At 40.9% G+C, this 27,093-nt stretch overlaps 1 protein-coding gene across 4 annotated transcripts in view; it reads left to right on the top strand.

Moving 5' to 3' along the window:
• n4bp1 (nedd4 binding protein 1) overlaps positions 1–27,093 on the top strand; it is a 77,644-nt gene that overhangs the window by 22,138 nt on the left and 28,413 nt on the right. The window contains exons 6-8 of one of the 4 annotated variants that reach the window (XR_007957366.1): positions 1,841–1,945; positions 8,659–9,231; positions 20,019–20,640. Coding sequence is in view for 1 of the 4 variants with exons in the window: in XM_052028569.1 (XP_051884529.1) it covers positions 1,841–1,945; positions 8,659–8,908 (355 nt within the window). In the remaining 3 variants the exon portion in view is untranslated. Of the gene's footprint in view, positions 1–1,840; positions 1,946–8,658; positions 10,432–19,979; positions 19,998–20,018; positions 20,641–27,093 lie in introns of those variants that run through there. The other 3 variants (XR_007957368.1, XR_007957367.1, XM_052028569.1) reach the window with 3 other exon arrangements.

Genomic DNA, 27,093 nt, shown 5'->3' with positions numbered 1-27,093 from the left:
CTCTTTGTAAGAGGAGTGTATAAAAACTGAAGGCTATAGAAGCTGATTACAACCAGAAGCACTGGTTCTTTGGTTGTCATCTCCCAAAATCCATTAATCGAAGGTAGCAAATGTAACCCCATTATTTAAGAGGGTGTGGGAGGCTGTAACTTGTGGGGTGCTACAGGGATCATTGATTTGGATGAAGGGATCAAGTGTGTTGCAGCAGTTGGTGCTGCTGCCTCACAGTTCCAGGGAGGGAGCTGGGTTTCATCAAGACCTCAGAAGATGTCTCTGTGGAGCTTGCACAATTTCCCAATTTCGTGTGGGTTTCTCTCCTGGTGTTCCAGCTTTCTCCCACATCCTGAGGACATGCTTTTGAGTTAATTGGCTACTGTAAATTTCCCCTAGTGTAGGTGCATGGTAGGAGAATCGGAGGAGAGTTGATTGGCATATGAGGGAAAAAAGGTTACAGGGAGAAAAGTGGGGGGAATGCAACTGATGGGTTTACTCTGGGAAAAGGCACAGATTTTTATATATCACATGGCTTTTTATTTTGTAAGAAAATATGAAAAAATAATACATCCATGTTTGCTAATCGTACAAAGTTGGGTGGGAGGTTGAATTGTAAGGATGCAGAGAGGTTTGGGGGACATATTCCATTTATAAGTGAAAGGATGAGGACATGACAGATGAAATGGATGAAAATGTGAGGTCATTGGTTTTAGTACACAAAACAGAAAAGCCAAGTATTATTTTAATGGTAAGAAATTGAAAAGCGTTGATGTTGAGGCGATCTGGTATCCTTTACACCAACCAGGAAGTACGTTTGGCCTTTATCCAGTATCACATTCATGCCAGACTTCCCTTAAGAATGTTGGTGAACCAGATGGGTTTTTCAATGATAAAACAGTTCTGTGGTCATTATTACTAAACGACTAGTGTCTTTTTAAATTTAATAATCCAGAATTTAGATTCAGTAGCTGCCAAGATGAGATTTGAACTCTGGTCTCTGGATGGTTAGTCTGAGCCTGTGCATTAATAGTCCTGGTAATTTAGCTACTATAACCACTGCTTTGCAGAACTGGGCAAAGCAGTGGGCATAGTAGCTAAATTACCAAACTACTAATTACCAGACCACAGAGTTCACCTCCCATTCTTCTAAGCTAGAATCTGCAGGGACTCTAGCTTAGAAGAATGGGAGGTGGTCTCTGAAAAATGTACATGAGGTTTAACGGATTAAATGCAAGAGCGATGTTTCCCCTGGCTGGTGTGCTTTAAACCAGGGTTCATAGTGTCAAAGTAAAGGGGTCAGCCATTCAGGATGGATGAGAAGAAATTTGTTTATCCAGTGGTTATTAAAGCTTTGGACTGCCCAATTGGACTGCAAAGACACTTGCTGAATGCATTCAACACAAAAACTGTTGTTTTTTTTAGTTATTAAGGAAACCAAGGGAAATGGCATTAGTGCAAGAAAGTGACACCAAGGTAAAAGATCAGCTATAATCATATTAAGTGGCAGAACAGGCCCAAGATCGAAATGTCTACTCCCACAAATTTTTTTTCTGTATTTTTATGTTTATGATTGAGTTTGAGGCAATCTTAATGCTTGAAATAAATTTGGAGGCTTAGATAAATGCTTTTAAAAGCTGAACTTGCTTTCTTCAGGCTTCCAGGTTGTACTGTAATTGATATCAATTCATTTGAGTGATGAGAATGAACTAAAACAAAAGCAACTTCAGGATTTGATAGGGAAAATGAGTGATTATTTACCAAAATTCTTTGGGCAAAAGTTTGTGATTTTTCTAGATATTGAATTGTCTTATCTGGGTAGGTTGTAAACTGTTTATTCTTTTATTAGATTACTACAGTATACCTTTGTTGGAGACATATTTATGATACCTGATGATCCCCTAGGAAGGAATGGACCCAGACTGGACACTTTCCTGCAAGCAGAGACTTGCAGGTACTTCTTACTAAAACGAGTTTTTCCAGATGTTTGTGCTGTGGAAAAGAGCCATCAAATTTATTGAATCTTTTTCATATTTCAAATTTTATCATTTTAAACAATGAGTTTTTATATTTTTAATTATATTCTGTTGAGGATGATTTTTGTTGAGGTGCAGTTTCTTAAACATAAGGCACTCCTGCATCTTGCTGGAAGAGTTTTCCCTTGAAAATAGGTAATATCAGTTGGCTATTGACTGCTTTGAGAGTTGCAAGCAACTTAGCTATGTCTTAGTTGACATGTGCACATAACTATTCAGCTCCTTGCTGAAATATTTTATCCTCTCCCTGGGCCAAAAGCTGTTCTAGGATTTAAAACAGCATTTCAATTCAGACTTGTCTTTCAGTTGTATCTATGATATTTATAGTGCTTTGTATAAATTGGGTTCTATTTGCTTACACTAGGGTGTTACCTTTTATTTTGAAAAAAAAAATTCTGCTCCATTCAGGCAAACCAAACTGCACCCCCACCACCACCACCACCACCAATCAAAATCTGAACTATGGGCTGCCCTTAATTTGCCATGGTAAAGGTGTCAGGACTGTTGTTCTTGTGTTGGGGGTTCAGATATGTCCTGTCATAGAGTAATACAGCATGGAAATAGGCCCAACTTGTCCATGCCGACCATAGCATCCTCCCTGCTAGTCCCAGTTGCCCGCATACAGCCCATAACCCTCCAAGCCCCTCCCTTCCAGGTACCTATCCCAAATGCCTCTTAAATATTTCAGTTATACCTGCTTCGACTGCTACCTCTGGCAGAAGCAAATAATTCTACAAGGGCCCCCATGATTTCTTCCCTGGCCTCCCATAAGGTCCAGGGGTGCACTTGTGGATTCAATAAATCCTGAAAGTGGTTGTTTATACCTCACTTAAATGTGACTCAGTGCACTAGAGCGCAGAAAATGGATGCATTTCAGTCTTCAATATCAATTTTAGCAGAAAAACAAAAAAAAATGCACTTCATCCCCTTGAGTTTGTCATTTCCACATTTTATTCAATAACACTATCCAGATGGTCTTTGACTATGTGATCCAGCAACTTCTCCACCTGCTGAATTTAATTGTATTTATGCTTCTCAAGTGCACCAATCCATCTGCTCTTGCAAAATCCAGGCTTCTATTGGAGCAAATAGCATTATGGTGTTGTGCTGAATTCACAGTTAAACTAGAGTCACACTAATGACATGCTGAACAGTGCACCTGCCTTTATTCAAATTCTTAATTGCAAAGGCAATATATAAGCACTCATGCCTTGTACACTATACTGTCTGTCAAGATGTGAGATGATCAGTCTTGGTCAGACTTGAGACTTCCTTTTATTTCGAATCTGAGTCCTAGACTCAATCTCTCCTTGCAAGTGTTGGTTCAAGGGTCTTTCTGTGATCCCGGGTTCTTATGATGTTCTAGGGTTTGATAAGGAATTAAATTGTTTCCAGGACCCATCTCTCTCCCATTTTTTTTATTTTGTTTTCTAATGAGACTGTTTCATCTTGTCTGTCTAGACCAGCCTGATCCTTTTCAGCCATCTTTGTCCCATAGCAGCCAGATTATTGGTGGCCACTGCATCACCTTTTGTTTACTGCTTCACCTGCATACGGCACCTTACTTATTGCTACTAAGCCAATTAAGCACGGAGGAACAAGTAATTGATTGCTCCTGACCGTGCATACAATAATCTCATTCTCGTAAATCAGGTGGTTTCATGATTTGGCTATTTCTCCATTTTAGCCTAAGCCGTTTGTTATCTCCATTACCATGGGAACAGCCCAGGGAACAAATAAAGCCTTAGGGGTTTCCACCAGGATATCTTCAAACTAATTATATTGTTCCTTATCACAGCTCACTTGGTCAGGCTCCAGCTATTCACAGTTTTAATTGCCACAATACAATCCTGAATTGGAATTCTGTTATCAGCCCCAAACAACTTGCTCCTCTATTTAAGGTTTCTTTATCAGCCTTCTGCCTTGCATTCCCTTGCATTCACAGACAACAATTCACCCTTGCAGAGACCATCTCTGGATGTTGGTTAAGGACATTCCCACTATCCATTCTCCAATCCATGTTGGTTGTTTTAACCCTGTGACCACCACAATAATCATAAAGTACCAGGCATTGACAATCTCCAACAAGAAAATTTCATACCCTGCTCCTGATCTTCTAATCAGCAACATGGAGTCATGTTGATCAGAAATTTAACTCAACCATCCATCTTAATATGATGGCTGCAAAAGCAGTTCAAAACCCAAATGGCCTGCTTCAAGTGACTTTGCATTATCCATGATTCCCTCAAACTTTCCAGCCAACTAGAAAGGAACAAGTCAGGTGGGGCTTAGAATGCACTCGTCACTTGGTGAGCTACATTGGTGATACTCCAATCCAGAACAAAGCTGCCTACTCATTGGTTACTCCACCCTTCCCTCTACACTATCATGTACAAATCACACCACAGCAGCCCCCCAAAGCATTTTAATGTCACTTCATAAAACTGATGAGCTCCTACAAGTGAAAAGGCAACAGCTGAATGACCATGGATTGTCACTGGATCCTTTGTCATCCAAAGGTTAAAATCCTGAAACTTCATAGAACAGTACAGCACAGTACAAGGCCGTTGGCCCATGGCATTGTGCCGACCTATGTAAACCTACTCCATCAATCTAAACCTTCCCTCCTACACAGCTCATAACCCTCCATTTTCTTACATCCATATGTATATCTAAAAGTCTTCTGTATGTCCCTATTGTTTCAGCCTCTACCACCACCCCGGCGGTGTGGTCCAGGCACCCACCACTCTGTTGGGGCAGGGGACCTACTTCTGACATCTTCCCTAAACTTTCCTCCACTCAATCTTAAATGGATGTCCCCTGGTATTGGCCATTGCTGTCCTGGTAAAAGGGGCTGACTGTCCACTCTATCTATGCCCCTCATAATCTTGTACACCTCTATCAATTGTCTCTCATCCTCTGTCGCTCCAAAGAGAAAAGCCCCAGCTCACTCAACCTTTCCTTATAAGACATTCTCTAGTTCAGGCAGCATCCTGGTTAATCTCCTCTGCACCCCTCTAAAGCTTCCACATCCCTTCCTATAATGAGACGACCAGAACTCAACACAAGTGTGGTCTAAACCGAGTTTTATAGAGTTGCAAATTACCCCATGGCTCTTGAACTCAATCCCCCGACTAATGAAGGCCAGCACACCATACACCTTCTTAACCACCCTATCAATTTGTGCGGCAACTTTGAGGGATCTATGGACTTGGATCCCAAAATCCCTCTGTTCCTCCACACTGCTAAGAATCCTGCCATCAACCTTGTATTCCACCTTCAAGTTTGATCTTCCAAAGTGAATCACTTCACACTTTTCTGGATTGAACTTCATCTGCCACTTCTTGACCTAACTCTGCATCCTGTCTCTATCCCATTGTAACCCACGACAATCTTCTACACTATCCATAACACCACCAACCTTCGTGTCACTTGCAAACTTAATAACCCACTTCTCCACTTCCTCATCCAAGTCATTTATAAAATTCACATCGAGCAGGGGTCCCAGAACAGATCCCTGCGGAACACCACTAGTCACCGTCCTCCACGCAGAATACTCCCCATCTACTACCACCCTATGCCTTCTGTGGGCAAGCCAATTCCAAATCCACGCAGCCAAATTTCCACGGATCCCATGCCTCATGACTTTCTGGATGAGTGTACCATGAGAAACCTTGTCAAAAGCCTTACCAAAATCCATGTACACCACACCTTGCGCTCTACCTTCATTTTTTGTCATTTTGTCACCTCCTTGAAAAACTCAATTAACCTCGTGAGGCACGACTTGCTCCTCACAAAGCCATGCTGACTATCCCTAATAAGACTATGCTTCTCCGAATGCTCGTGAATCCTATCCAATAGTTTGCCCACCACTGACGTAAGACTCACTGGTCTACAATTCCCAGAATTATCCTTATTTCTTGAACAAGGAAATTTTCTTGAATCCTTATTCCTTCATCAATGCCCCAGCAATCTCTTCCCTCATTTCCCATAGTAACCTGGGTTATATCTCGTCCAGCCCTGGGGACTTATCTATCCTAATGTTTTTCTGAAGCTCCAGCACTACCTCTTTCTAAACCTCAACATCCTCAACAGCACATCAGCCTGTTCTACACTGACCTCACATTCCTCAAAGTCCCTTTCCCTGGTGAACACTGAAGCTAAGTATTCATTAAGGACCCCCTTTGCCTCGAGGCACACTTCCCCCTTTATCCCTGAGTCGTCCTACCCTCACTCTAGTCATCCTCCTGTTCTTCACATTTGTGTAGAATTCTTCGGGGTTTTCCTTACTCCTACCCGCCAAGGCCTTCTTGTGTCCCGTTCTAGCTCCCCTAGGTCCCTTCCTTACCTCCTCCTAGGAGCCCTGTCTGATTTTTTTTCACTTCCTAAACCTTAAGTATGCTTCCTTTTCCTCTTGAAGAAATGTTCCACCTCTCTTGTCAACCATGGTTGCTTCACCCTACAGTCCTTTCCCTGTCTCGTGGGACAGATCTATCCATAACCCCGTGCAAGTGGTCCCTAAACAACCTCCACATTTCTGCTGTGCATTTCCCTGAGAACATCCGTTCCCAATTTACACTGTCAAGTTCCTGCCTAAAACTGTCATAATTAGCCCTCATCTAATTAAATACTTGCCCATATTGTCTGTTCCTATCCTTTTCCACGGCTATGCTAAAGTTCAGGGCGTTGTGGCCACTCTCTGAAATGCTCACCCACCGAGAGGTCTTTCACCTGACCATTGTTCATTGCCTAGTACTAGATCCAGTATGGCCTCTCTAGTCGACCTGACCACATACTGTGTCAGGAATCCTTCCTGGACACCTAACAAATCCCATCTAAACCTTTTGTACTAAGGAGGTTCCAATCAATGTTAGGGAAGTTGAAGTTACCCATGACAACAACCCTGTTATTTTTGCACCTTTCCAAAATCTGCCACCTTATCTGTTCCTCAGTGTCCCGGTGGCTATTTGGGGGGCCTATAGAATACTCCCAAAAGAGTGATTTGCTCCTTTTCTATTTCTGACTTTCACCCACACAGAGTCAGTAGACAATCCCTCCATGACATCCTCCTTTTCTGCAGCTGTGATATCATCCCTGATTAGCAATGCCACTCCCCGCCTCTTTTACCTCCCTCCCTATCCCTTTTGAAACATCTAAACCCTGAAACGTCAAAAAGCCAATCCTGCCCTTACGACAGCCAAATCTCTATATGGCCATAACATCATAATTCCTCATACTGATCCATGCTCTAAGTTCATCACCCTTATTCTTAATACTTCTCACATTAAAGTAAATGCACTTCAACCCATCCAACTGACTGCATTTATGCTCTATCCACTACCTATCATTCCTCTCAAACTCTGTGCACATTGCATTTACCTTTACACCAACTGCTCCATCATCTGACCTAACACTCTGGTTCCCATTCGCATGCCAACCTAGTTTAAACCCTCCCCTTTAGCAAACCTGCCCACAAGGACATTGGTCCCTCTTGAGTTCAGGTGTAAGCCATCCCTTTTGTACAGGTCATACCTTCCCCAGAAATCCCAATGATCCACAAATGTGAAACCCTGCCCCCGGGTGCTCCAGTTTCCTCCCACATTCCAAAGACGTATGGGTTAGGAAGTTGTGGGCATGCTATGTTGGTGCCGGAAACATGGCTGCCCCCAGAACTATGCAAAAGATGCACTTCACTGTGTTTCAATGTACATGTGACTAATAAAGATATCTTATTTCTACCCTTGAAGTCCTGTGCTTTTTAGCTTCTTTCCTAACTCCCTAGATTCACTCCTCAGGACCTCATTCCTTTTTCTACTTATGTTGGTGCCAATGTGTACCACTACTTCTGGCTGCTCACCTTCCCCCTTAAGAATGCTGTGGATCCTATCTGAGACTTCTCTGATACTGGCACGTTGGAGGCAATATACCATCCAGGAGTCTCGTTCTTGTCCACAGAATCTTCTGTCTGTTCCCCTAACCAACGAATCCCCTATCACTTTCCTCTTCTCCCCCCTTCCCTTCTGAGCCACAGAGCCAGTGTCAGTGCCAGAGACCTGGCTGCTGTGGCTTTCCCCTCGTAGGTCATCCCTCCCAACAGTATCCAAAGCAGTATACTTGTTATTGAGGGGGATGGCCATGGGGGTACCCTGCACTGACTGTCTATTCCCTTTCCCTCTCCTGATGGTCACCCAGCTACACGCATCCCGCAACCTAAGTATGATTCATAGCACCAAGTGGCTTCCTTCAAATGGATTCCAGTGATTCAGGAGATGGTTACTTACAACTTGGGAGAATTTAGGGACAGAAATAAATGCTGGCTTTGACAGCAATCCCTGCATACCATGGATGATTTTTGTTTATGTAAATAGGCAATTTAAGATTTGAGCAAAATCAATGGGGGATCACCTACTGTACTGCAGATCTGTTGTACTAGAATTATAAAAATTAATTGTATTTCAAAAATATGCCTGAACTACATTGCTATTTACCAGATTCAGTTTGCATTTCTGTTCTCAAAATGCTAGTAGAAGCAGTTGTATATGTGGTGGTTTAACCTATTATGCAATGAACTGCACATTTAGCAATTCTGAAAACTGAGCATCTTATGGAGTTTTTTTTTCTTGCCTTTTAGGACTTTACCAAATGCAAAGATTGGTCAAAAGATGCCATTTGCACCACCACCTGGTATTTGCCCACCAATCTTGGGGCAACCAGTGATTCCTCCTTTGCGATCAAAAGAGGAAACTGAACAATTGAAACAAGAATTGTTTAAAATCTTTCCTGATTTCGTCCAAAGAGAGAAAATTGATCGAATTCTATCAGCACACCCACTCATGAGAGACCCCAATGCATTATCTGCAATGGTGCTGGATCAAGAATAATTTGCTGCTTTTGCTTGTTGAGATGTTTGTTAGAACATAAATTTTAATTGTTCTTAAGTACAAAATTTAACTTAACACCTGAACAGTAGCAAAACATTCTTCACAACACAATTGCTTGTCTCAGAATTGAAGCAATGCCTGGCTTTGAACTAAAATGTTGGCTTTTTTTGTTCAATGACTGGAGCCTTTCTCCGCATCAGAAGGAATTGCTGTGTCTCGCTTATTGAATGTACCTTTGGCCTCCATCTTGTTCTCTTGTCACAGCTGGAGCAAATGCTGTATTAATAGTATTTGTGTCCTTTTGGTTGAGGGAACACAAAAAGGTAAGAATGGAATGTAAAAGCCTGATGCAATTCATTTACATTGGTACCTTGTTTCAGTGCTTTCCAAATATGAGAGCACAGATTTCATGCAAAAGGGGGACATTGTAGCATTATATATAGGCAGATGCATTACTGACAGTGCTGCTATACCAGGATCCTGGTGTGAATCCCTGCTGTCTCCACTACTGTGTGGGGGAACCTGCATAAATCTAGTAATAAATCACTTCATGGCTCACTGTGGAGAGACCACCAGTGAGGGTTGGTGGGGGTGGGATGTCACCACTCATTGCTGAGATTTGGAACTCAGGGCTGCACAGTGAGTACTGGTCATTGCTGCCAGGAATACAGCACCTGCCCTCGGTGTTGTCAAGCCTCCCAAATCACCATTTGTTGGATCTGATGGAAAAATCTGTCATCTCCTCTTGGTGGCACAACCCTCTCCAGCCCAGAGATTTCACTGTAATCTCAACTGAGGTGCACCATCACATTCAAGAAGAGGTGGAGATGAGAGACACCACAGGATGCGAGTGTCAGCAAAGGGAGCAGCTTCTGCCAGTCCCCAGCAATCACCTACCCTTACCTTCCCAGCCAGTGCAAAGACCTGAGCCCCACATCTCAGCACTGAGTGGCTACATTCCTGGCCGACACCAACCCTCACAGACTGCCTCTGCATACCAAGCCATGGGGTGATTCTCTGCTGGATTCCCCGCACAGCAGCTCGCAGTCTGAGCAGATACTTGTGAGCATTCAGACGAGAACAACGAGCACTGTAATGTTTCAGTCCTGGGTGGTGTACCAGTAAGTGGGGGGTACCAGTAGAACCTTACATTATTTTTGTAAAATGTTGAGATCTGAAAGGTATTCTTTATAAAATTGTTTTTAATTGTTGGATTTAAAAATATTGAAACTACAACAACATTTATAGACATGCCAGTGTATAAACTGGGAGATATTTATTTACTAGCTATAAAGAACATGTAAATAGTTTGAAAATTATATATATTTTTGACATTGTTGTAAATTTTGAAAAATGTTCATGGCTTAGAGGATTGACTTGTAACCTTCCTGAGATTGCATTTTGTCAAACCAAAACTAGCTCGTAAAATTGTAGCTGTAAGGATGAAACAAAAATACTCAAAATACTTCAGTTGATCACTACTGAATAACCTGCAATTTGATTAAAGTCTTACTTTCATTTTCTGTACTGGTATGCCACTTTTTATTTTAACCAATTTCCTTGGTATCAAAGGGCATTCTTGAGTAATCCATGGACAATGCAAAACTGGCAATCAGGTGAAGTGTTCCTTAGATAGTTTGGTAGATTTATCCAGTCACCAGTACCATACAAACTAGTCTGGTCTGGAGGTTTGATCCTTGATCTTGGCTGTTTTAATTTTTGTGGCTGTAACTGTAATTATCCTTAAATAATCCCCTTCCTTAAATGCATGAGTAGACTGACTTATCCAGGGTACGGTCCGTACAAGAAATGAGAGAGGATGGTGGGGAAGAGAAAACTAGCAATATCTTGAAGATCCTTGAAATTTTATTTAACCCCTCCTGCTTGGTATGTTTTTCTTAGGGAAATGCATCTCATAAATTGTCATCTTTAAATTTTCAGAAAAATTGTATTATCAATATGTAAGGATTTAATATCTGGAATTTTGGTCTAGTTGCTGCTATCCAATATTTTTTGAGTTGCTACCATTTATCAGTTACAATATTCTTGTGTAAATTTTGTGAATAATTTTTGGGTACTGCTTGAAAAGTGAACATTTGAAGCCTTTTTGTATAACTTAACCAATAAGGTGCCTCCACTTGATCAATAAGGTGTAAACTATGGTTCTGAAGATTATTCATTATTTTTATGTATTCATCTGAAATTGAATTCAGTAATTTTTATCTTATTTTTAAATATGAAAATTGATATCATTGCAGTTTTGTATAAATGCTGTATTTTTAGTACAGCATGTTTGATTCATATCCTTCGGGGACAATAAAACTTTATAATACTTGGGTAAATGTTACTGGTACCATGTATGCATTTTAATAATGCTGTTGGATGCCCTTTTGTGAGACTACCCCATAGAATATTGGCTCTTTTATTCAGGCCTGCATTATATCCAACCAAACAAAACTCCAGATCATCTTTAGCCTCAATTGATTGATTGGCACCTGCTTAGTACCAAAGGTTTAGACGGGGCAGAGTTTGTTAAGTGTGTTCAGGACACATTCCTGTCACAGTATGTTGACAGGCTGACTAGAGGGAATGCCATATTAGATCTTGTATTAGGTAATGAACCGGGTCAGGTGACAGATCTCTCGGTGGTTGAGCATTTGTGGGACAGTGACCACCGCTCCCTAACCTTTAGCATTGTCATGGACAAGGATAGGAGCAAAGAGGACGGGAAGATATTTAATTGGGGAAAGGCAAATTATGAGGCTATAAGGCTAGAACTTGTGAGTGTGAATTGGGATGACATTTTTGAAGGGAAATGTACGATGGAGATGTGGTCGTTGTTCAGGGGTCTCTTGCAGGATGTTAGGGATAAATTTGTCTTGGTGAGGCAGAGAAAGAATGGCAGGGTGAAGGAACCATGGGTAACGACATGTGGAACAACTAGTTCGGAGGAAGAAGGCAACATATATAAGGTGTAGGCAGCAAGGATCAGATAGGGCTCATGAGGAATATAGGGTAGTAAGGAAGGAACTTAAGAAGGGGCTGAGGAGAGCAAGAAGGGGACATGAAAAGGCCTTGGCGAGTGGGGTTAAGGAGAATCCCAAGGCTTTTTTCACGTACGTGAAAAGCAGGAGGATGACGAGAGTAAAGGTAGGACCGATTAGAGACAAAGGTGGACAGATGTGCCTGAAAGCTGTGGAAGTGGGTGAGGTTCTCAATGAATACTTCTCTTCAGTATTCACCAAGGAGAGGGGCCTTGATGACACTGAGGACAGTGTTGGTAAGGATAATGTTCTAGAGCATGTAGATATCGAGAGAGGATGTGTTGGAGCTGTTAGAAAATATTAGGACAGATAAGTCCCCAGGGCCTAACGGAATATTCCCCAGGCTGCTCCGCGAGGCGAGGGAGGAGATTGCTGAACCGTTGACTAGGATCTTTGAGACCTCGTTGTCCACGGGAATGGTACCGGAGAATTGGAGGGTGGTAAATGTTGTCCCCTTATTCAAAAAAGGTAGTTGGGATAGTCCAGGGAATTACAGACCAGCGAGTCTTACATCTGTGGTGGGCAAGCTGTTGGAAAGGATTCTTAGAGATAGGATCTATGAGCATTTAGAGAATCATGGACTGATTAGGGACAGCCAGCATGGCTTTGTGAAGGGAAGATCGTGTCTCACAAGCCTGATAAGGTTCTTTGAGGAGGTGACCAGGCTGATTGATGAGGGTAGTGCAGTAGATGTGGTCTACATGGATTTTAGTAAGGCGTTTGACAAGGTTCCACATGGTAGGCTTCTTCAGAAGGTCAGAGGGCATGGGATCCAGGGACGCTTGGCCGTGTGGATTCAGAATTGGCTTGCCTGTAGAAAGCAGAGGGTTGTGGTGCAGGGAGTGCATTCAGATTGGAGGACTGTGACTAGTGGTGTCCCACAAGGATCGGTTCTGGGACCTCTACATTTTTGTGATATTTATTAATGACTTGGATGAGGGGGTGGAAGGGTGGGTTAGCAAGTTTGCAGATGACACAAAGGTCAGTGGTGGTGTGGATAGTGTGGAGGATTGTCGAAGATTGCAGAGGGACATTGATAGGATGCAGAGTTGGGCTGAGAAGTGGCAAATGGAGTTCGATCTGGAGAAGTGTGAGGTGGTACACTTTGGAAGGACAAACTCCAAGGTGGAGTACAAAGTTAATGGTAGGATTCTGGGTAGTGTGGAGGAGCAGAATGATCTGGGGGTTCATATCCACAGATCACTGAAAGTTGCCTCACAGGTAGATAGGGTAGTTAAGAAGGCTTATGGGATGTTAGCTTTCATAAGTCGGAGGATCGAGTTTAAGAGCCGCGAGGTAATGAGGCAGCTCTACAAAACTCTAGTTAAACCACACTTAGAGTACTGTGTCCATTTCTGGTCACCTCATTATAGGAAGGATGTGGAAGCTTTGGAAAGTGTGCAGAGGAGATTTACCAGGATGCTGCCTGGTTTGGAGTGTATGGATTATAAGGAGAGACTGAGGGAGCTAGGGCTTTACTCTTTAGAGAGGAGGAGGATGAGGGGAGACATGTTAGAGGTATACAAAATATTAAGAGGAATAGATAGAGTAGATAGCCAGCGCCTCTTTCCCAGGGCACCAATACTCAGTACAAGAGGGCATGGCTTTAAAGTAATGGGTGGGAAGTTCAAGGGAGATATCAGAGGGAGGTTTTTCACCCAGAGAGTGGTTGGTGCATGGAATACACTGCCTGGGGTGGTGGTGGAGGCAGGTATGTTGGTTGAGTTCAAGAGATTCTTAGATAAGCATATGGAGGAATTTAAAATGGGATATGTGGGAGAAAGGGATTAGATAGTCTTAGGCATGGTTTAAAGGTCGGCACAACATGGTGGGCTGAAGGGCCTGTATTGTGCTGCATTGTTTTATGGTATAAGTGTTAAGGCAAAGTCCCATTTTCCCTGCAGTTTTCCAAGCAATCTGGCACACCACAGAGCAATGTGTGTATTATGCAAGAAGTGTGGCGGTGTTCTAAGTGGCCAAAAAACCCTTTTCTAGTTCTTGGGTCCTAATCATTGTCACAGCTACTAATTGATGACGCATGTAATCTCAATTGATCTCAAGAATTTAACAATTTCATGCACTGCTAAAATACAGGTATTCAGATATAATGAATGTTACATACCAGCAACAATAGAAACACCGAGTCATGTATAAGTGTTAGAAACTATTTTATTAATAACTACTAGTGATAATAAGAAAAGTAAAACTGAAAAGATATTAAACGTTAACCCCAAAACTAAATCCAAAGTGTGTGTGTGGCAAATTCCCAAACTCCAAGTCTAGGAGTAGTTCTCAAAATTCAGTTCAGCAAGTTATAATGTGAAACATGAGCAAAGGCTTTTGCAAAACCACTGTTGATTGAAGAGAAAATGTAGAGAGAAATTACGAAATCCACACGTTCCACAATGGAATCCATACGACACCTCAATCTCTGATGATCTCCATGGCTTTGTTCCAAAGTATCTGCCACCCCAAAGGCATTTGATGCGTGGCCGCCCACAGAAATACCTGTTTCCCTCTACAGCTTAACGACAAAGTGGACTCCACTTGTTTGCTCCAAAAATCCATATATGGATTGTAATGACAGACATAGCTATTGTTCTTCATCCATTGTTACGGAGACTAGCAGTCAGTGTGTCTCTCCCCCTCCCCCTCCCCCTCCCCCTCCCCCTCCCTGAGCAAAACAGCCAGCACATTGGTATCTTGATGACACCACACACACACTACTACGCTACTGTCCAGGTGCCTTAAAGGGACATTCACCAAAAAGCAACCTGGAGCAAAACATGAAAACATTACTGTTATAAATACAGTGCAACCATTCCAAGTGTTAAGAGGCTTGGTTTTATGTAAACTTATCCATGAATGCATTTAGAAATCAATAGATTTCATCATATTTTACAGCTGAACGATCCAAATTTAAGTAATGGTTTAGAAATCAGGATATGCCCTTCATTGACTAACACATGACTTTTGTATCAAAAGTCAATTGTTAGTGAATGAAGAATATACAAACTTTATTTCACTTTCAAACCCATTTTGGTTATCTAAAATTCTTCTGACTTGTATAGTGCTACTTTGCCCTATTTCTTTTGGTATTTAATCGTATCACGATGAATGCAGTCTTTAGGTGATCTGTTTTCAAGGTTCTATTTAAAATTACTTAAACTTGTTCAGCCTTGGCTGTTCAACCAGCTAACTCTTTGAAGGGCAAGGTTCAGTTTCCTGATCAATTTCAAAAGCATATTTTAGCAGTGCAAGAAATTGTCAAAGTCTTGAAATCAGTTGAGCTTATGTGCATCATTAAGTCTTGGCTGTGACAATGATTAAGACACCAAGAGAAAAATCTTGAGTACTAGCAAGGGTAGTTTCTTGGCCACTCATTAGAAAACTCAAGTATGCAGAATGGCTTCAAATCAACATTTGCCTCATAAGATATGGTAGTTTTTTGAATATAAAGCACAAAAAAATCAAATTATACACTGTACAGGTCTTCAAACTATTGATCACATTTGGCCTAAGCTCATGAAGATAATTATGGATATAATGCATGTTCATTTACTTTTTCCTGGAGTTTGGTAAAAGCTACTTGTTAAGAGATTGTTGAACAGAGCCAAAAAGCTCTCTAGTGACTTGGGCCTTCAGTTTGATGCAGATGTATTTAATGTAGAAGTTCCAAAAACAAACAGCACAATCTGAATTTTAATCTTGCACAATATTGGGGATTATATCACGATTATTAGTAGAAACCTACATTCGCTTAAAAACCCAATACTTCAGTGACATAAATCCTGATGATGCTGCTAATTAAACTGGATTATGTCATTTGATGTCGGGTCATAAGTGTGAGACACCTCGATGCCCACAGCTTGCATCAGCAACTGATTAACGCATATGAAGTAAAGGAAAAATTGTAGAGAAATTCAGTAGCCAAGATCAATTGTATTTTTATCTCCCTGCAGAAGAGGAGTATGTTTCAAAGCAGTAATGCATTAGTTAATCTAAAATGAAAACATAAAAGTGAAGATACATGCCAATCAGCAGTGACATACAGTATGATCCACACTGATGTTTCAATGTATTGTGAAAGTACTGCATGGTCAAAGTTGCTGTCCTTCAGTTGAATCATTAAATCAATTTCTCTGAATCCCTCAAGTCAATCTAAATGATCTTTAGGGACAATTTTGATTTCCTCCACAACTTTAGTAGTTAATTGGCTGTGCATTGGGGCGATACAAATGTAAACATTCAGATATTGACATATTGTGACCAAATAGAAAATGGGGAAAAATAGTTCACTAACAGGCCATAATCTGCAATAAGAGGGATCTAATATTACAAAAGCAAAATACTGCAGCTCCTGGAAATTTGAAATAAAAACAAAATTATATAAGTATTAGAATTGGTCAGCATTTGTGAAGGGAGAAACAATTTTAGATCTTAGCACTGACAATAGTTATAGATCCAATAAGTTTTAAGCAAGCATGAAAGATAGTAGGAATAAAAAGGAAGCTGAAGACACTAAATGACTGAAATGAAGTTATTTAGGCTTGCCCTTGTGAGCTTGGGTTTCAAAATTTATTGTGGCAAGTTGCTGAAGGTGCAAATTAATCATGATGTGAATGAGTCAGCCTAATACATATAAATCTAAAAATTAAATCAAAGAAGTGCAAAATTAATCAGCCAAAGACAATTGAGGGAGAGCGAATTGGACTGGGTAAATGTCAAATCAGATAGACTGAGAAAGATAGAGAGGGTAAGCAAGTTTAGTTTGAAAAAATGAAACATTTAAATTAAAATTTTACATATTTGTTCCTCCACCAACAATTAAGAGGAAAGATTGAGATTGCTTATGGTAATAGTTTTCAGTGTCTTACAGATTGGCAGTGTGTAACAATTTAATTGAAATGAGCAAGATTTAACTGTCTGGGGTGAGTTGAGTTTGGCTCTGCTGTCCAGACCTGGGAAGTTGATGCTTTTTAATGATGAGGCAATTAGCAAGATAATAGCCACCCACGAAGGTAGTGTATTCTGGCTGCAGGCATAAAACAAGCATGCAATTATTACAACATCTGGCAAGAAATCATTAGAGCAAGAAATGGCAAAGGGCACTAAAAACAGGATATTTTTACTGCTGCAATGCCAGAAGAAATTCAATGACATAGCTGAACTTTTTAAAGTACAGCTGGTTCTATGCATTGCTGAATCATTTACAGTCACATCACTAATGAGATTCCCCTCCCTGGTTCCCTTCATTCTCTTGCAATCATAGCGCCACTCCACGAAACACTTTCTCACGTGTCCATGATCACAACCCTCAACTTTGTCACAACAGAGATCACCTTTGTCATATGGTTGGTTCCATCACAGTACTTCATATTGGGACCTCAAAAACATTCCCATGATTAGCAGCAATACTTGTGTTTTCTTAAACACATTTGTTTATTATTATCTAGGGGATAGGTTGATTGTCCTGCTTTGGCTATTAAACATAGAGCAAAATAAAACATAGAGGATATACTTTTTTAAAAATTAAGTTTTCATTCCATGAAGAAAAATTCCAAACAAAATCATGATTTCTCCCTATTATCAGTGTGGCATTGAATGGATATTGTTCACTTTGAGAGAGAGAGCATTTTTCTCCAAATTACTTTCTTTTAAATTTTTTTTCATAGTATAATGCCCTGATCTTAATATACTAGAACAAAGGACTGAACCAATATTGATGGCTGTGCTGCAGCAGTTGAACTCAGATTACCAATGGTTCTTGTTATCAAAATAGGGTAATGAGAGTCATCGCAAAAATTATGGATTACCAAAGATCTTCTGACTGCTAGACCTGTGATTGGCAGTATGATGTATCTTGTGTTTTGAGTCAATAATATTAGAGTCTTGTAGTTTCAGGAACTTGCTTGAATTGTCTATGCAAAGCACTTAGGATATTCTCTAACAGTTGGAAATTGAAATATTCTGGAAAAACCATCATTTCTAAATGTTTAGTGAATTCCTTCATGAGGATTTATAAAAGTCTGTGATGTTCAATTTTTAGCCTGCCCTGTGCATAAAAGCCATCAATATTACAATGACAGTCCAATATGAGCTTGTCAATGTTTCCAACAAAGAAAAATTGTTTTTTTCTGTTAGGGTTGGAGGTGATAAACATCAAGCAGATCAACTGATGTGGAACTGAAGCCTGTCAAAAATGTTTTTTTTGCCATTGTTAGATTTAAGAAGTGATTTAAGAATTTTTTAGAAGTAGGAGATAGTTAACATTTTTTTTAATATCTTTCCCAGAGTCAATATAATTACCGGTTTCAGAATAGTTTAATCCAGTCACTTTGTCATGGTTGAAACTAAAATTAGGATTAGGTTGTTGTATGTTGTAAGCTGGACTTTTTAAAGATATCATTTAACTGTAATGTGTCGTACAGACTTTGGTTGATTTAAAAATGAGTTATAGTGTGCAGTTATATTTTGTCACTGTAAGGAATGTGTAATTGTTTGTAGTTGTAGTTGCTTTGTTAGATTATTATAGCCATCAATTTAGAGCAGTCACCATCCATGGAAAATATTAACAATGACGTTAAGAATCAATAAGATTGAAAACCCAAATTGCAGATACATTCGATGAAGCTGAGAATAGAAAACTCACCTTCTTGTTAGCTTCTTCTACAATGCATCTTATGCACTTTGATTGTTCTTGGTTCTTGTTTTCACTGCACAAGCCTTCAAAGGAACAGAGTAATTCAGAAATTTCTTTTAACTGTATTAAAAGTTACATGAAATTCCAGTTAAAGGAATAATTTCTTATTTGGCATTTTTGCTGGTAGTAATTTCCAGCCTTGTTTGTATTTTAAAAAGTAATTGAGATAGATAGCAGGTTGAGTATAACCCAATCACAAGGTAACAGATTTGTCTGAGAATTTATCAGCATTCACTTTCTGAGATTTCTGATGCTTCTATGAAACCAAAACTCTCTAGTTCCTCTCAAAGCTATGTAAAAAGTACACAGGGTTTGGCTGAATTAGGCTGGTGGTAGCAGGGGCTGAAAGATTAAAGAAAACATGATAGTGCGCTTGTCTGGGTGTAAAATATGGTGGTCAGTCTTGGGATGACTAATTTCCCTATAATGCGTTGCACAGGAAATGACAGTGTGATGGGCATCTGATATAAAACTCACCTCAGAAGTGAAAGTGCAACTCATCCAAAATGACTGCAGATGGTACTGGCACATTAAACTTCATCGTAAGGATACCTTTAATTGTGTAGTGCTGAAATAAACAGCCCCACACAATCTAACTTTGCCTGTGTGCCCATTAGAGTAAAAGGAAAAACCTAAGACAAGGAAGGCACTTGCACACAAGCAGGATCAGAAGATTAAGATACTTGTGTGTGGAACTCAGATGGTTTTCATAGAGCTCATTTTGTACGTTATGTCCATAACTATACAACTTGTATGTTTTGTCTTGATGTACTAGATTTACTGCTTAGTTTTTTTATTCCATTTGAAGGGCAGACTTGCTCTTTCTTGCTGTTAAACTTGGTGAGTAGTTGCTTCTTTCCCACTTCCCCATTCTAGCACATATCTCTGGGGGTCTAGATTTCAGCGAGCATGTCAAGGACATTCAGTGAGTGATTGACTGTAGGAACAATGGAGAAAGCCTCATTGAGCAGAGCCTATGGAAGTCATTTCCTGAACTGCTTAAAAACTGCCGAACGATTTTTCTCTGTCAAATTTCGGCCTTCCACAGTTTTAAATCCCTTTATCATCACTTCCCAATGCTATTGCCCTTCAGACTTAAACATCCTTTCTCTTTTCCTGTCAATCAATTGCTCCCACATGAACAGTCTCCTTTCAAGACTCTACATGGGTAAGTGAAGGGGGGATTGAAGTGTTGCAAAGACAAAGGTTGGTATTTCAAATTTAAATTCATCCACCACATCCCGAGGAATTTTTTGACTGACCTATACCATTTTCATGCCATGATTTCCCAAGTGTTCTCTCCTTTAATGCTTGTGATCCACAGGCCTGAAGTTCTGTTTCTCTCCTTGTTCCCAATTACCAGCAGCAGTATCTGAGAAAGCAATTAGCAAGTGCAGGAAAATCATGGACATTCCAGAAGATTTCAAATTCCTGGGAGTGAACATCACCAATAGCCTGTCCTGGTCAAATCACGGAGATGCCACGGCCAAGAAAGCTCACCAGCGCCTCTACTTCCTCAGGAAGCTAAAGAAATTCAGTATGTCCCCTTTGACACTCACCAACTTTTATCGATGCACCACAGAAAGCATCCTATCTAGATGCATCAAGGCTTGGTATGGCAACTGCTCTGCCCAAGACCACAAGAAACTGCAGAGAGTTGTGGACACAACCCAGCACATCATGGAAACCAGACTCCCCTCCATGGACTGTCTATATCTCTCACTGCCTTGGTGAAGCAGCCAGCATAATCAAAGACCCCACCCACCCGGGTCATTCTCTCTTCTCTCCTCTCCCATCAGGCAGAAGATACAGGAGCCTGAGGGCACATACCACCAGGCTTAAGGACAGCTTCTACCCCACTGTGATAAGACTATTGAACGGTTCCCTTACACGATGAGATGGACTCTGACCTCACAATCTACCTTGTTGTGACCTTGCACCTTATTGCACTGCACTTTCTCTGTAGCTGTGACACTTTACTCTGTACTGTTATTGTTTTTACCTGTACTACCTCAATGCACTCTGTACTAACTCAATGTAACTGCACAGTGTAATGAATTAATCTGTACAAACGGTATGCAAGACAAGTTTTTCACTGTACCTCGGTACAAGTGACAATAATAAACCAATACCCTACATGTGAGCTGCTTACTGTTTCGCAGTGGAAGTACATCAAAAAGAAGCCCTGTTCTATTTTACCTGATGGTCACCATGGTAACAATTGTCTGAGGGAAGGAAACACTGGCAGTTTATTTCCCTCTGTTCTGCCAATCTGGAGACACAAAGGGTATCTGTAACCCCTTTCTTACGTCTTAACTGAAATCAGTAACTCCTGGCACATTGGGTATCAAACTCGGCCATTCCTGAGTTTTATGTGTCAGGACCACTCCATGCATTTACCAGTTTGCAACTGTTAACATAAATCAAATGATGACTTAGGGCTTCTAATGCATAACTAATGTTGTCAGTTACACAGTTAGAACATAATATTCTATTAATGCTCTATTTAACTTTTAATATTTAACTTTGGATTCACATCTTTAACATTCGTCAATAACATTTTGATTTCTATTTTGACTGAAATAAATCAGTAAGATGTTAGCAGAGTTGATGTGTACAGTATATAGTTGTTTGAAACTCCTTTGAAACAAAGATGCTGGGTGCTATTTCTTCACCATTTATACTGGATTGTCACTTTATCATATGTCAAATGATGACACAAGCAAAGCACAATTCATTGACTTATGGTACCATTTACAGTCATGCCTCAAACCAGAAAATTTCATAAACTTTGCTTTAATTCTACCCACTTGTCCACCACGTGATCATCACTGATTTTGTTTCCTTCTGTTGAAAAGTTCACCAGTTACATGCGTTAAATATCCATGATTCCTTACAAATTCTGAGCCAATAGGTTCAGCAATTTCAGTTCATATCCTGTTTTCATTTTTTTTGGAACAGCACCTGTTAAGAATTCTGCTACTATTATTTACACACACTCTAGATTCACCCTTTCCATTGCCACAAAATTTTACTTTCCAGCACCATCCCTGCCTGGGGTTATTTCATTTCTCCATCTTCCACTCTATGTCACATCTTCCCTTACCTCCCCTTTCCCTGCTTCTGTACTTAATTCAAATCTGTTACATCTTCAAGTTCTGATTAAAAAGTCATCAACTTGATAGGTTAACCTTGTTTCTCTCCCCACAGATGCCAACACATGGTTGATGTATTCTGCAGCAGATAATTTAAAGAGGGAACAGAGTTTGTGGAGATGGATAAAAAGCAGTCTAAATGAATCTCTTCTTGAAGTAAAATGTTGTGAGTAGTCTGGTTTGATTTTGAACAATTGTCAAGTTGGCAGTTGAGGATCAGTATTTGTGATGAAGACTGGAAACAATAGCTTTGGTCTTTACAGTATTGAGCTGGGAGAAATTTATGTTCACCCAGTATTGGATAATGAACAGCCACAACTTAGAGATAATGGAGAGGCCATGAAAGGTGATCAGAGAGAGGTGGGAGTCATTACTGTACATGTAGAAACAGGCACTGGGTTTTTGGAATGATGCAGCTGAGGCACGGCATGTAGATGAGAAATAGGAGAAGCTAACAATGGATCTTGAATGGGGGTAGGTGGGGTCAGGCAGAGATAATAGTGTGGATTATAAAGGAGCTATTGCTAATTATTCTCTGGCTACAAATGGATAGAACAGTACAGTAAACCCTCTACCCAACAGCGTGATGGTGGAAAGATACTGTAGGAGGATAGTGTGGTCAGTCATGTACAAAGCTGCAGATGGTTGAGAATAGGGCAAAAGGAATAAAAATGCCATTGTAACAATCACATTGGACGGTGCCCCAGACCGACAGTCTGATGCACTTCTGAGGTGCATTTACACACTTGGAAGTCCCAAACTTCCTGAGCAGTACTCACCACTATCATTCCAACAGTCTTCTGATGTTGGACTCCTCTCAGCAGCAGAGAGCCAACTTCCTGTGGGTTCCCAGCAGTTACACAGGAAAATGTGCCTGCTGAACCTGCAGCAAAATAAACGTGCCACAGATTCAGTGACTGCATTCACTTCAATAAAGAAGAGCTTATGCAAAAGAGAAAGGGATGCTTCAGGTAACTTACATCTTTTATAAATTAGTTAAGTTACATTTAAGTTGATAGTTAAATGCATTTAGTTTTCTTGTTATGTTTTATTTTGTTTTCTAATTGCAACCTAATAAAAACAAAGGAATTGGGATATGGAGCAGGCCTTCTGACCCTTGCAGCTTGCTCTGCAGTGTAATGCTCTACAGCATCAGCGACCCGGGTTCAATTCCGGCCGCTGTCTGTAAGGAGTTTGTATGTTCTCCCCGTGTTTGTGTGAGTTTCCTCCGGGTGCTCCAATTTCCTCCCACATTCCAAAGACATACAGGTTAGGAGCTGTGGGCATGCTACGTTGGCACAGGAAGAGTAGCGACACTTACGGGCTGCCCCCAGAACAGTAACACAAAAAGACGCATTTCACTGTGTGTTTCAATGTACATGTGACTAATAAATAAATATCTTATATCAAGATCATAGCTGATCTTCTACCTTAGCTCCATTTTCCTGCACTACCCCTATTCCCTTGGATTCCCCTAGTATCCAAAAACCAAGTTAGCTTGCCTTTATCCAGTTTATGACATCTAAAAAATATTGTAAAATACTGTATAATTGATGTTTTTAATGAACTCGATGACTGAGCTTCCACATCTACTGAGTTCGATAATTTGCAAACATTCACTGTTTGTGACGATTCTTCACTTGGTAGAAATTTCTTCTCATCATGGTCCTAAACAGCCTAACCCTTATTCTGAGACTGTGAACCCAATATTTTTTAATATATTTTACTGTTTTTAACATGATTATTTTTGAATATTGATGGTAGGGGTTCTTTACAGACATTCAAAATCTTTGACAATCAGGCAGTCAGGCACCGTGCAGAGAAATCATTTCTGGGGGAAGGCCTATCAGTTCCTAGCTTTGGGAACAAGCTGCTGCCGTAACTACTGGACATTGAGAAACAGAGAGCAAGGCTTCAAGTTCCAGAACTGACTTGCATGCTGAATAAGTAAAACTACCTGACAATTTGTACATCCCAATGGTTTGACAGCTGGCTCACCAAGTAACATTTGCTGTGTTCCCAACCCACTAACAAGGGCCCCGGTTCCTGTGCCCCTACCACTCACTGGGCTTTGTTTCCCGCACTCCCTTTTCACTTACCAGAGGCCTGGTTCCCATGCTCCCTTCTACTCATGAGAGGCCTCGTTCTTCTGCTCCCTTCCTACTCACTGGGTGGGAAGTTAATTAAGCTATTTATTTTGCATTCACCTTCCTTTCTCAGGGGGCCATTTCCCACACTCTCTTCTCACTCATGGGGGCCCTAGTTCCCATGGTCCCATTCATTAGGGCCCTGATTCCTGCATCCCTTTTAATTTAACTGGATCACTGGATAATTTATTATAATCCTGTATAACATCCTAAAAAAGATCAATTAAATGTGTATTAGGGCATTAATAGAACTAACATCTAATTGGCCAGAAAATCTGTTAGTCCGACACCACCAAAGTCCCAAATATGATGGGCTATCAGAGTTTCACCGTGGAGCTGCCGGCCATGGTAGTGCTACTCAGACACAGGGCATGATTAGCTCCAGGTTGAGGTAACAAATAATACAAATAAAATTTTAATAATATGTCAAGTTGTACCTGTTGCCAGCTTTCAGAACATACAGCACCCTTATCTGCATGCAAGTCCACTGTAAATTCTATACATCTTCCTTTTGCTTGTGCACTTCAATTGCATGCTCAACAAACAGCATTGTCATTTCACAGTGAAGCACAATAAAGCAATAAAACTGATACATAAATGTATATGTCACACCAAGCGGTTTAACTTCAAATTTTATTTTGCTCTTTTTATTTTTACCTAACAATCTTCACAACTTACATTTAAGACTCCAGCAGTGAATACCAGAACTTTGAGTAGAACCACACAATAAATGTTCAGAAGATTTTTATACTCTCCTTCCTAACCAATTGATTGGCCCACGAGTACTCCTTCAGCCCTGAGATTTTTCCTTGCTGCAGCTCTTGGTTCATCATCAAAGAGAATTCTCCCAATTGTTATCTGTTGAAAGATACTTCATCTGTAGGCATTTCAGAATCTGAGCCATCAGGGACTTAAAGTGAAGGAAGGAACAGAAGAATTAATTGAGGAACAAGGAGTGGAGAAAGACAGGGATAAATAAAAGGACCAAATACACAGCCAGGAAGCAGCCAGGAGAAACACAGAGGAATGCAATGTAAAGGTCACATTGAGTTAGAAACATTAGACAGGCATTTTGTTTTAATGTACAAGCAAAAGGCTGTAAATGTGGACATTACAATGATAAATTTGTACTTGCATTGTCAAAATATTGCTCATTTCATCTGCCTTGTATCATTTCAATGTTTATACAGTAGAAATTAAATATAGAGCTGAAAAATCTCCCCAAAGATTGCTATTACCTGTAGGTGTCTGTACTACACGTCCGATCTATGATGTGTGTGACAAATGCAACTAGTCACTGAGAACGCCATTCAGGCTCTGAAACCACTGCCCTCAAGCAGGGCTGGGGACTGGGCATAACTCAGAGTGGGAGGAGAGTACTAAAATCAGACACTTTTGAGACTATGAGCAAACCAACTAGCTGCCTTGCAGGCTGGAACAAGCAAAATGTTGTAAAATAGCTTAAATGTACTTAGTATTTAGCTATGGACACATTAGAAATATATAACTACCCAAGCAACAAGGATAATTTTCACACAAATATTAGAAATATTGTATTTAAATAAGTTATAAGATTGAAATACTGACATTTTTATGGCTTTATTCCATCGCTGTTGAAATGACAATAAAGTGCTGCAGAAATAAACCAACTCATCATCAGTCATGAAATAAATAAAAACTGGTTCTCAACTTTAAAACTTCATTTATACAGCATGGTAGCAGGCCCTTCCCACCCAAGGAGCCTGCACTGCCCAATTACACCATGTTAACCTACTAACCCATACGTCTTTGGAATGTGGCAGGAAACCGGAGCGCCCGGACGAAACCCACACATACACGGGGAGAACGTACAAACTCCTTAAAGACAGCTGCGAGAGTTGAACCCCTGTCATAGTGCTACGCTACCATGCCGCCTGTTATTGATCATTCAAAAAAAGCTTATCAGACTATTGCAAAATACCCATCCTCTGCATGAATGAGTGTGTGTCGTCGAGAACATACCAAGTTTTCCCAAAGAGAAGCCCTGGATGAACCAGGAGATTTGCAGTCTGCTGAGGGCTAGATCTGTGGCGTTCAAGACCAGTGATCCAGAGTCCTACAAGAAGTCCAGGTACAACCTACAGAAGGCCATCGTGAGAGCAAAAAGGCAATTCTGTGTTAAGTTAGAGACACAATCAGACACACAACAGCTGTGGCAGGGTTTGTATGCCATTACTTCCTATAAGGCGAAACCAAACAGCATAATTGGCAGCGATGCTTCACTCCCCAATGAGCTCAATGCCATTTATGCACACTTTGAAAGGGAGAATAACACTACACCTGTGCGAATCCCCACAGCATCCAGTGACCCTGTGATCTCTGTCTCAGAGGCCGATGTCAGAACATCCTTCAAGCGGGTGAACCCTCGCAAGGTGTCAGGCCCCGACGGTGTACCTGGCAGGGTACTAAAACCTGTGCTGACCAACTGGCTGGAGTGTTCAAGAACATCTTCAAACTCTCACTGCTGCAGTCTGAGGTTCCCACCTGCTTCAAAAGGTCATCAACCATACCGGTGCCTAAGAAGAGAAGGGTGAGTTGCCTCAATGACTATCACCCAGTAGCACTCACATCTACTGTGATGAAGTGCTTTGAGAGGTTGGTTATGGCTAGAATTAAGTCCTGCCTGAGCAAGGACCTGGACCCACTGCAATTTGCCTACCTCACAACAGGTCTACAGCAGTCACAATCTCACTGGCTCTTCACTCGGCTCTGGAGCACCTAGACAACAGCAAAACATAGGTCAGGCTGCTGTTTTATCGATTACAGCTCAGCATTCAACACCACTATCCCCTCAGTACTAATCAACAAGCTTCAAAACCCAGGCTGCTGTACTTCCGTCTGCAACTGGATCCTCGACTTCCTTATTAGGAGACCACAGTCAGTGTGGATCGGTAGTAACAGCTCCTCCTCACCGACAATCAACACAGGCGCACCTCAAGGATGCGTGTTTAGCCCACTGCTCTACTCTCTACACTCATGACTGTGTGGCTAAGCACAGCTCAAACTCCATCTACAAATTTGCAGATGACACTACTGTTGTTGGTAAAATCTCAGATGGCGTCGAGGAGGTGTACAGGAGTGAGATAGATCGACTGGT

The sequence above is a fragment of the Pristis pectinata genome, chromosome 13 (genome assembly GCF_009764475.1).
Source record: "Pristis pectinata isolate sPriPec2 chromosome 13, sPriPec2.1.pri, whole genome shotgun sequence".
Lineage (NCBI taxonomy): Eukaryota > Metazoa > Chordata > Chondrichthyes > Rhinopristiformes > Pristidae > Pristis > Pristis pectinata.
This window is presented reverse-complemented; position numbering and strand designations above follow the sequence as displayed.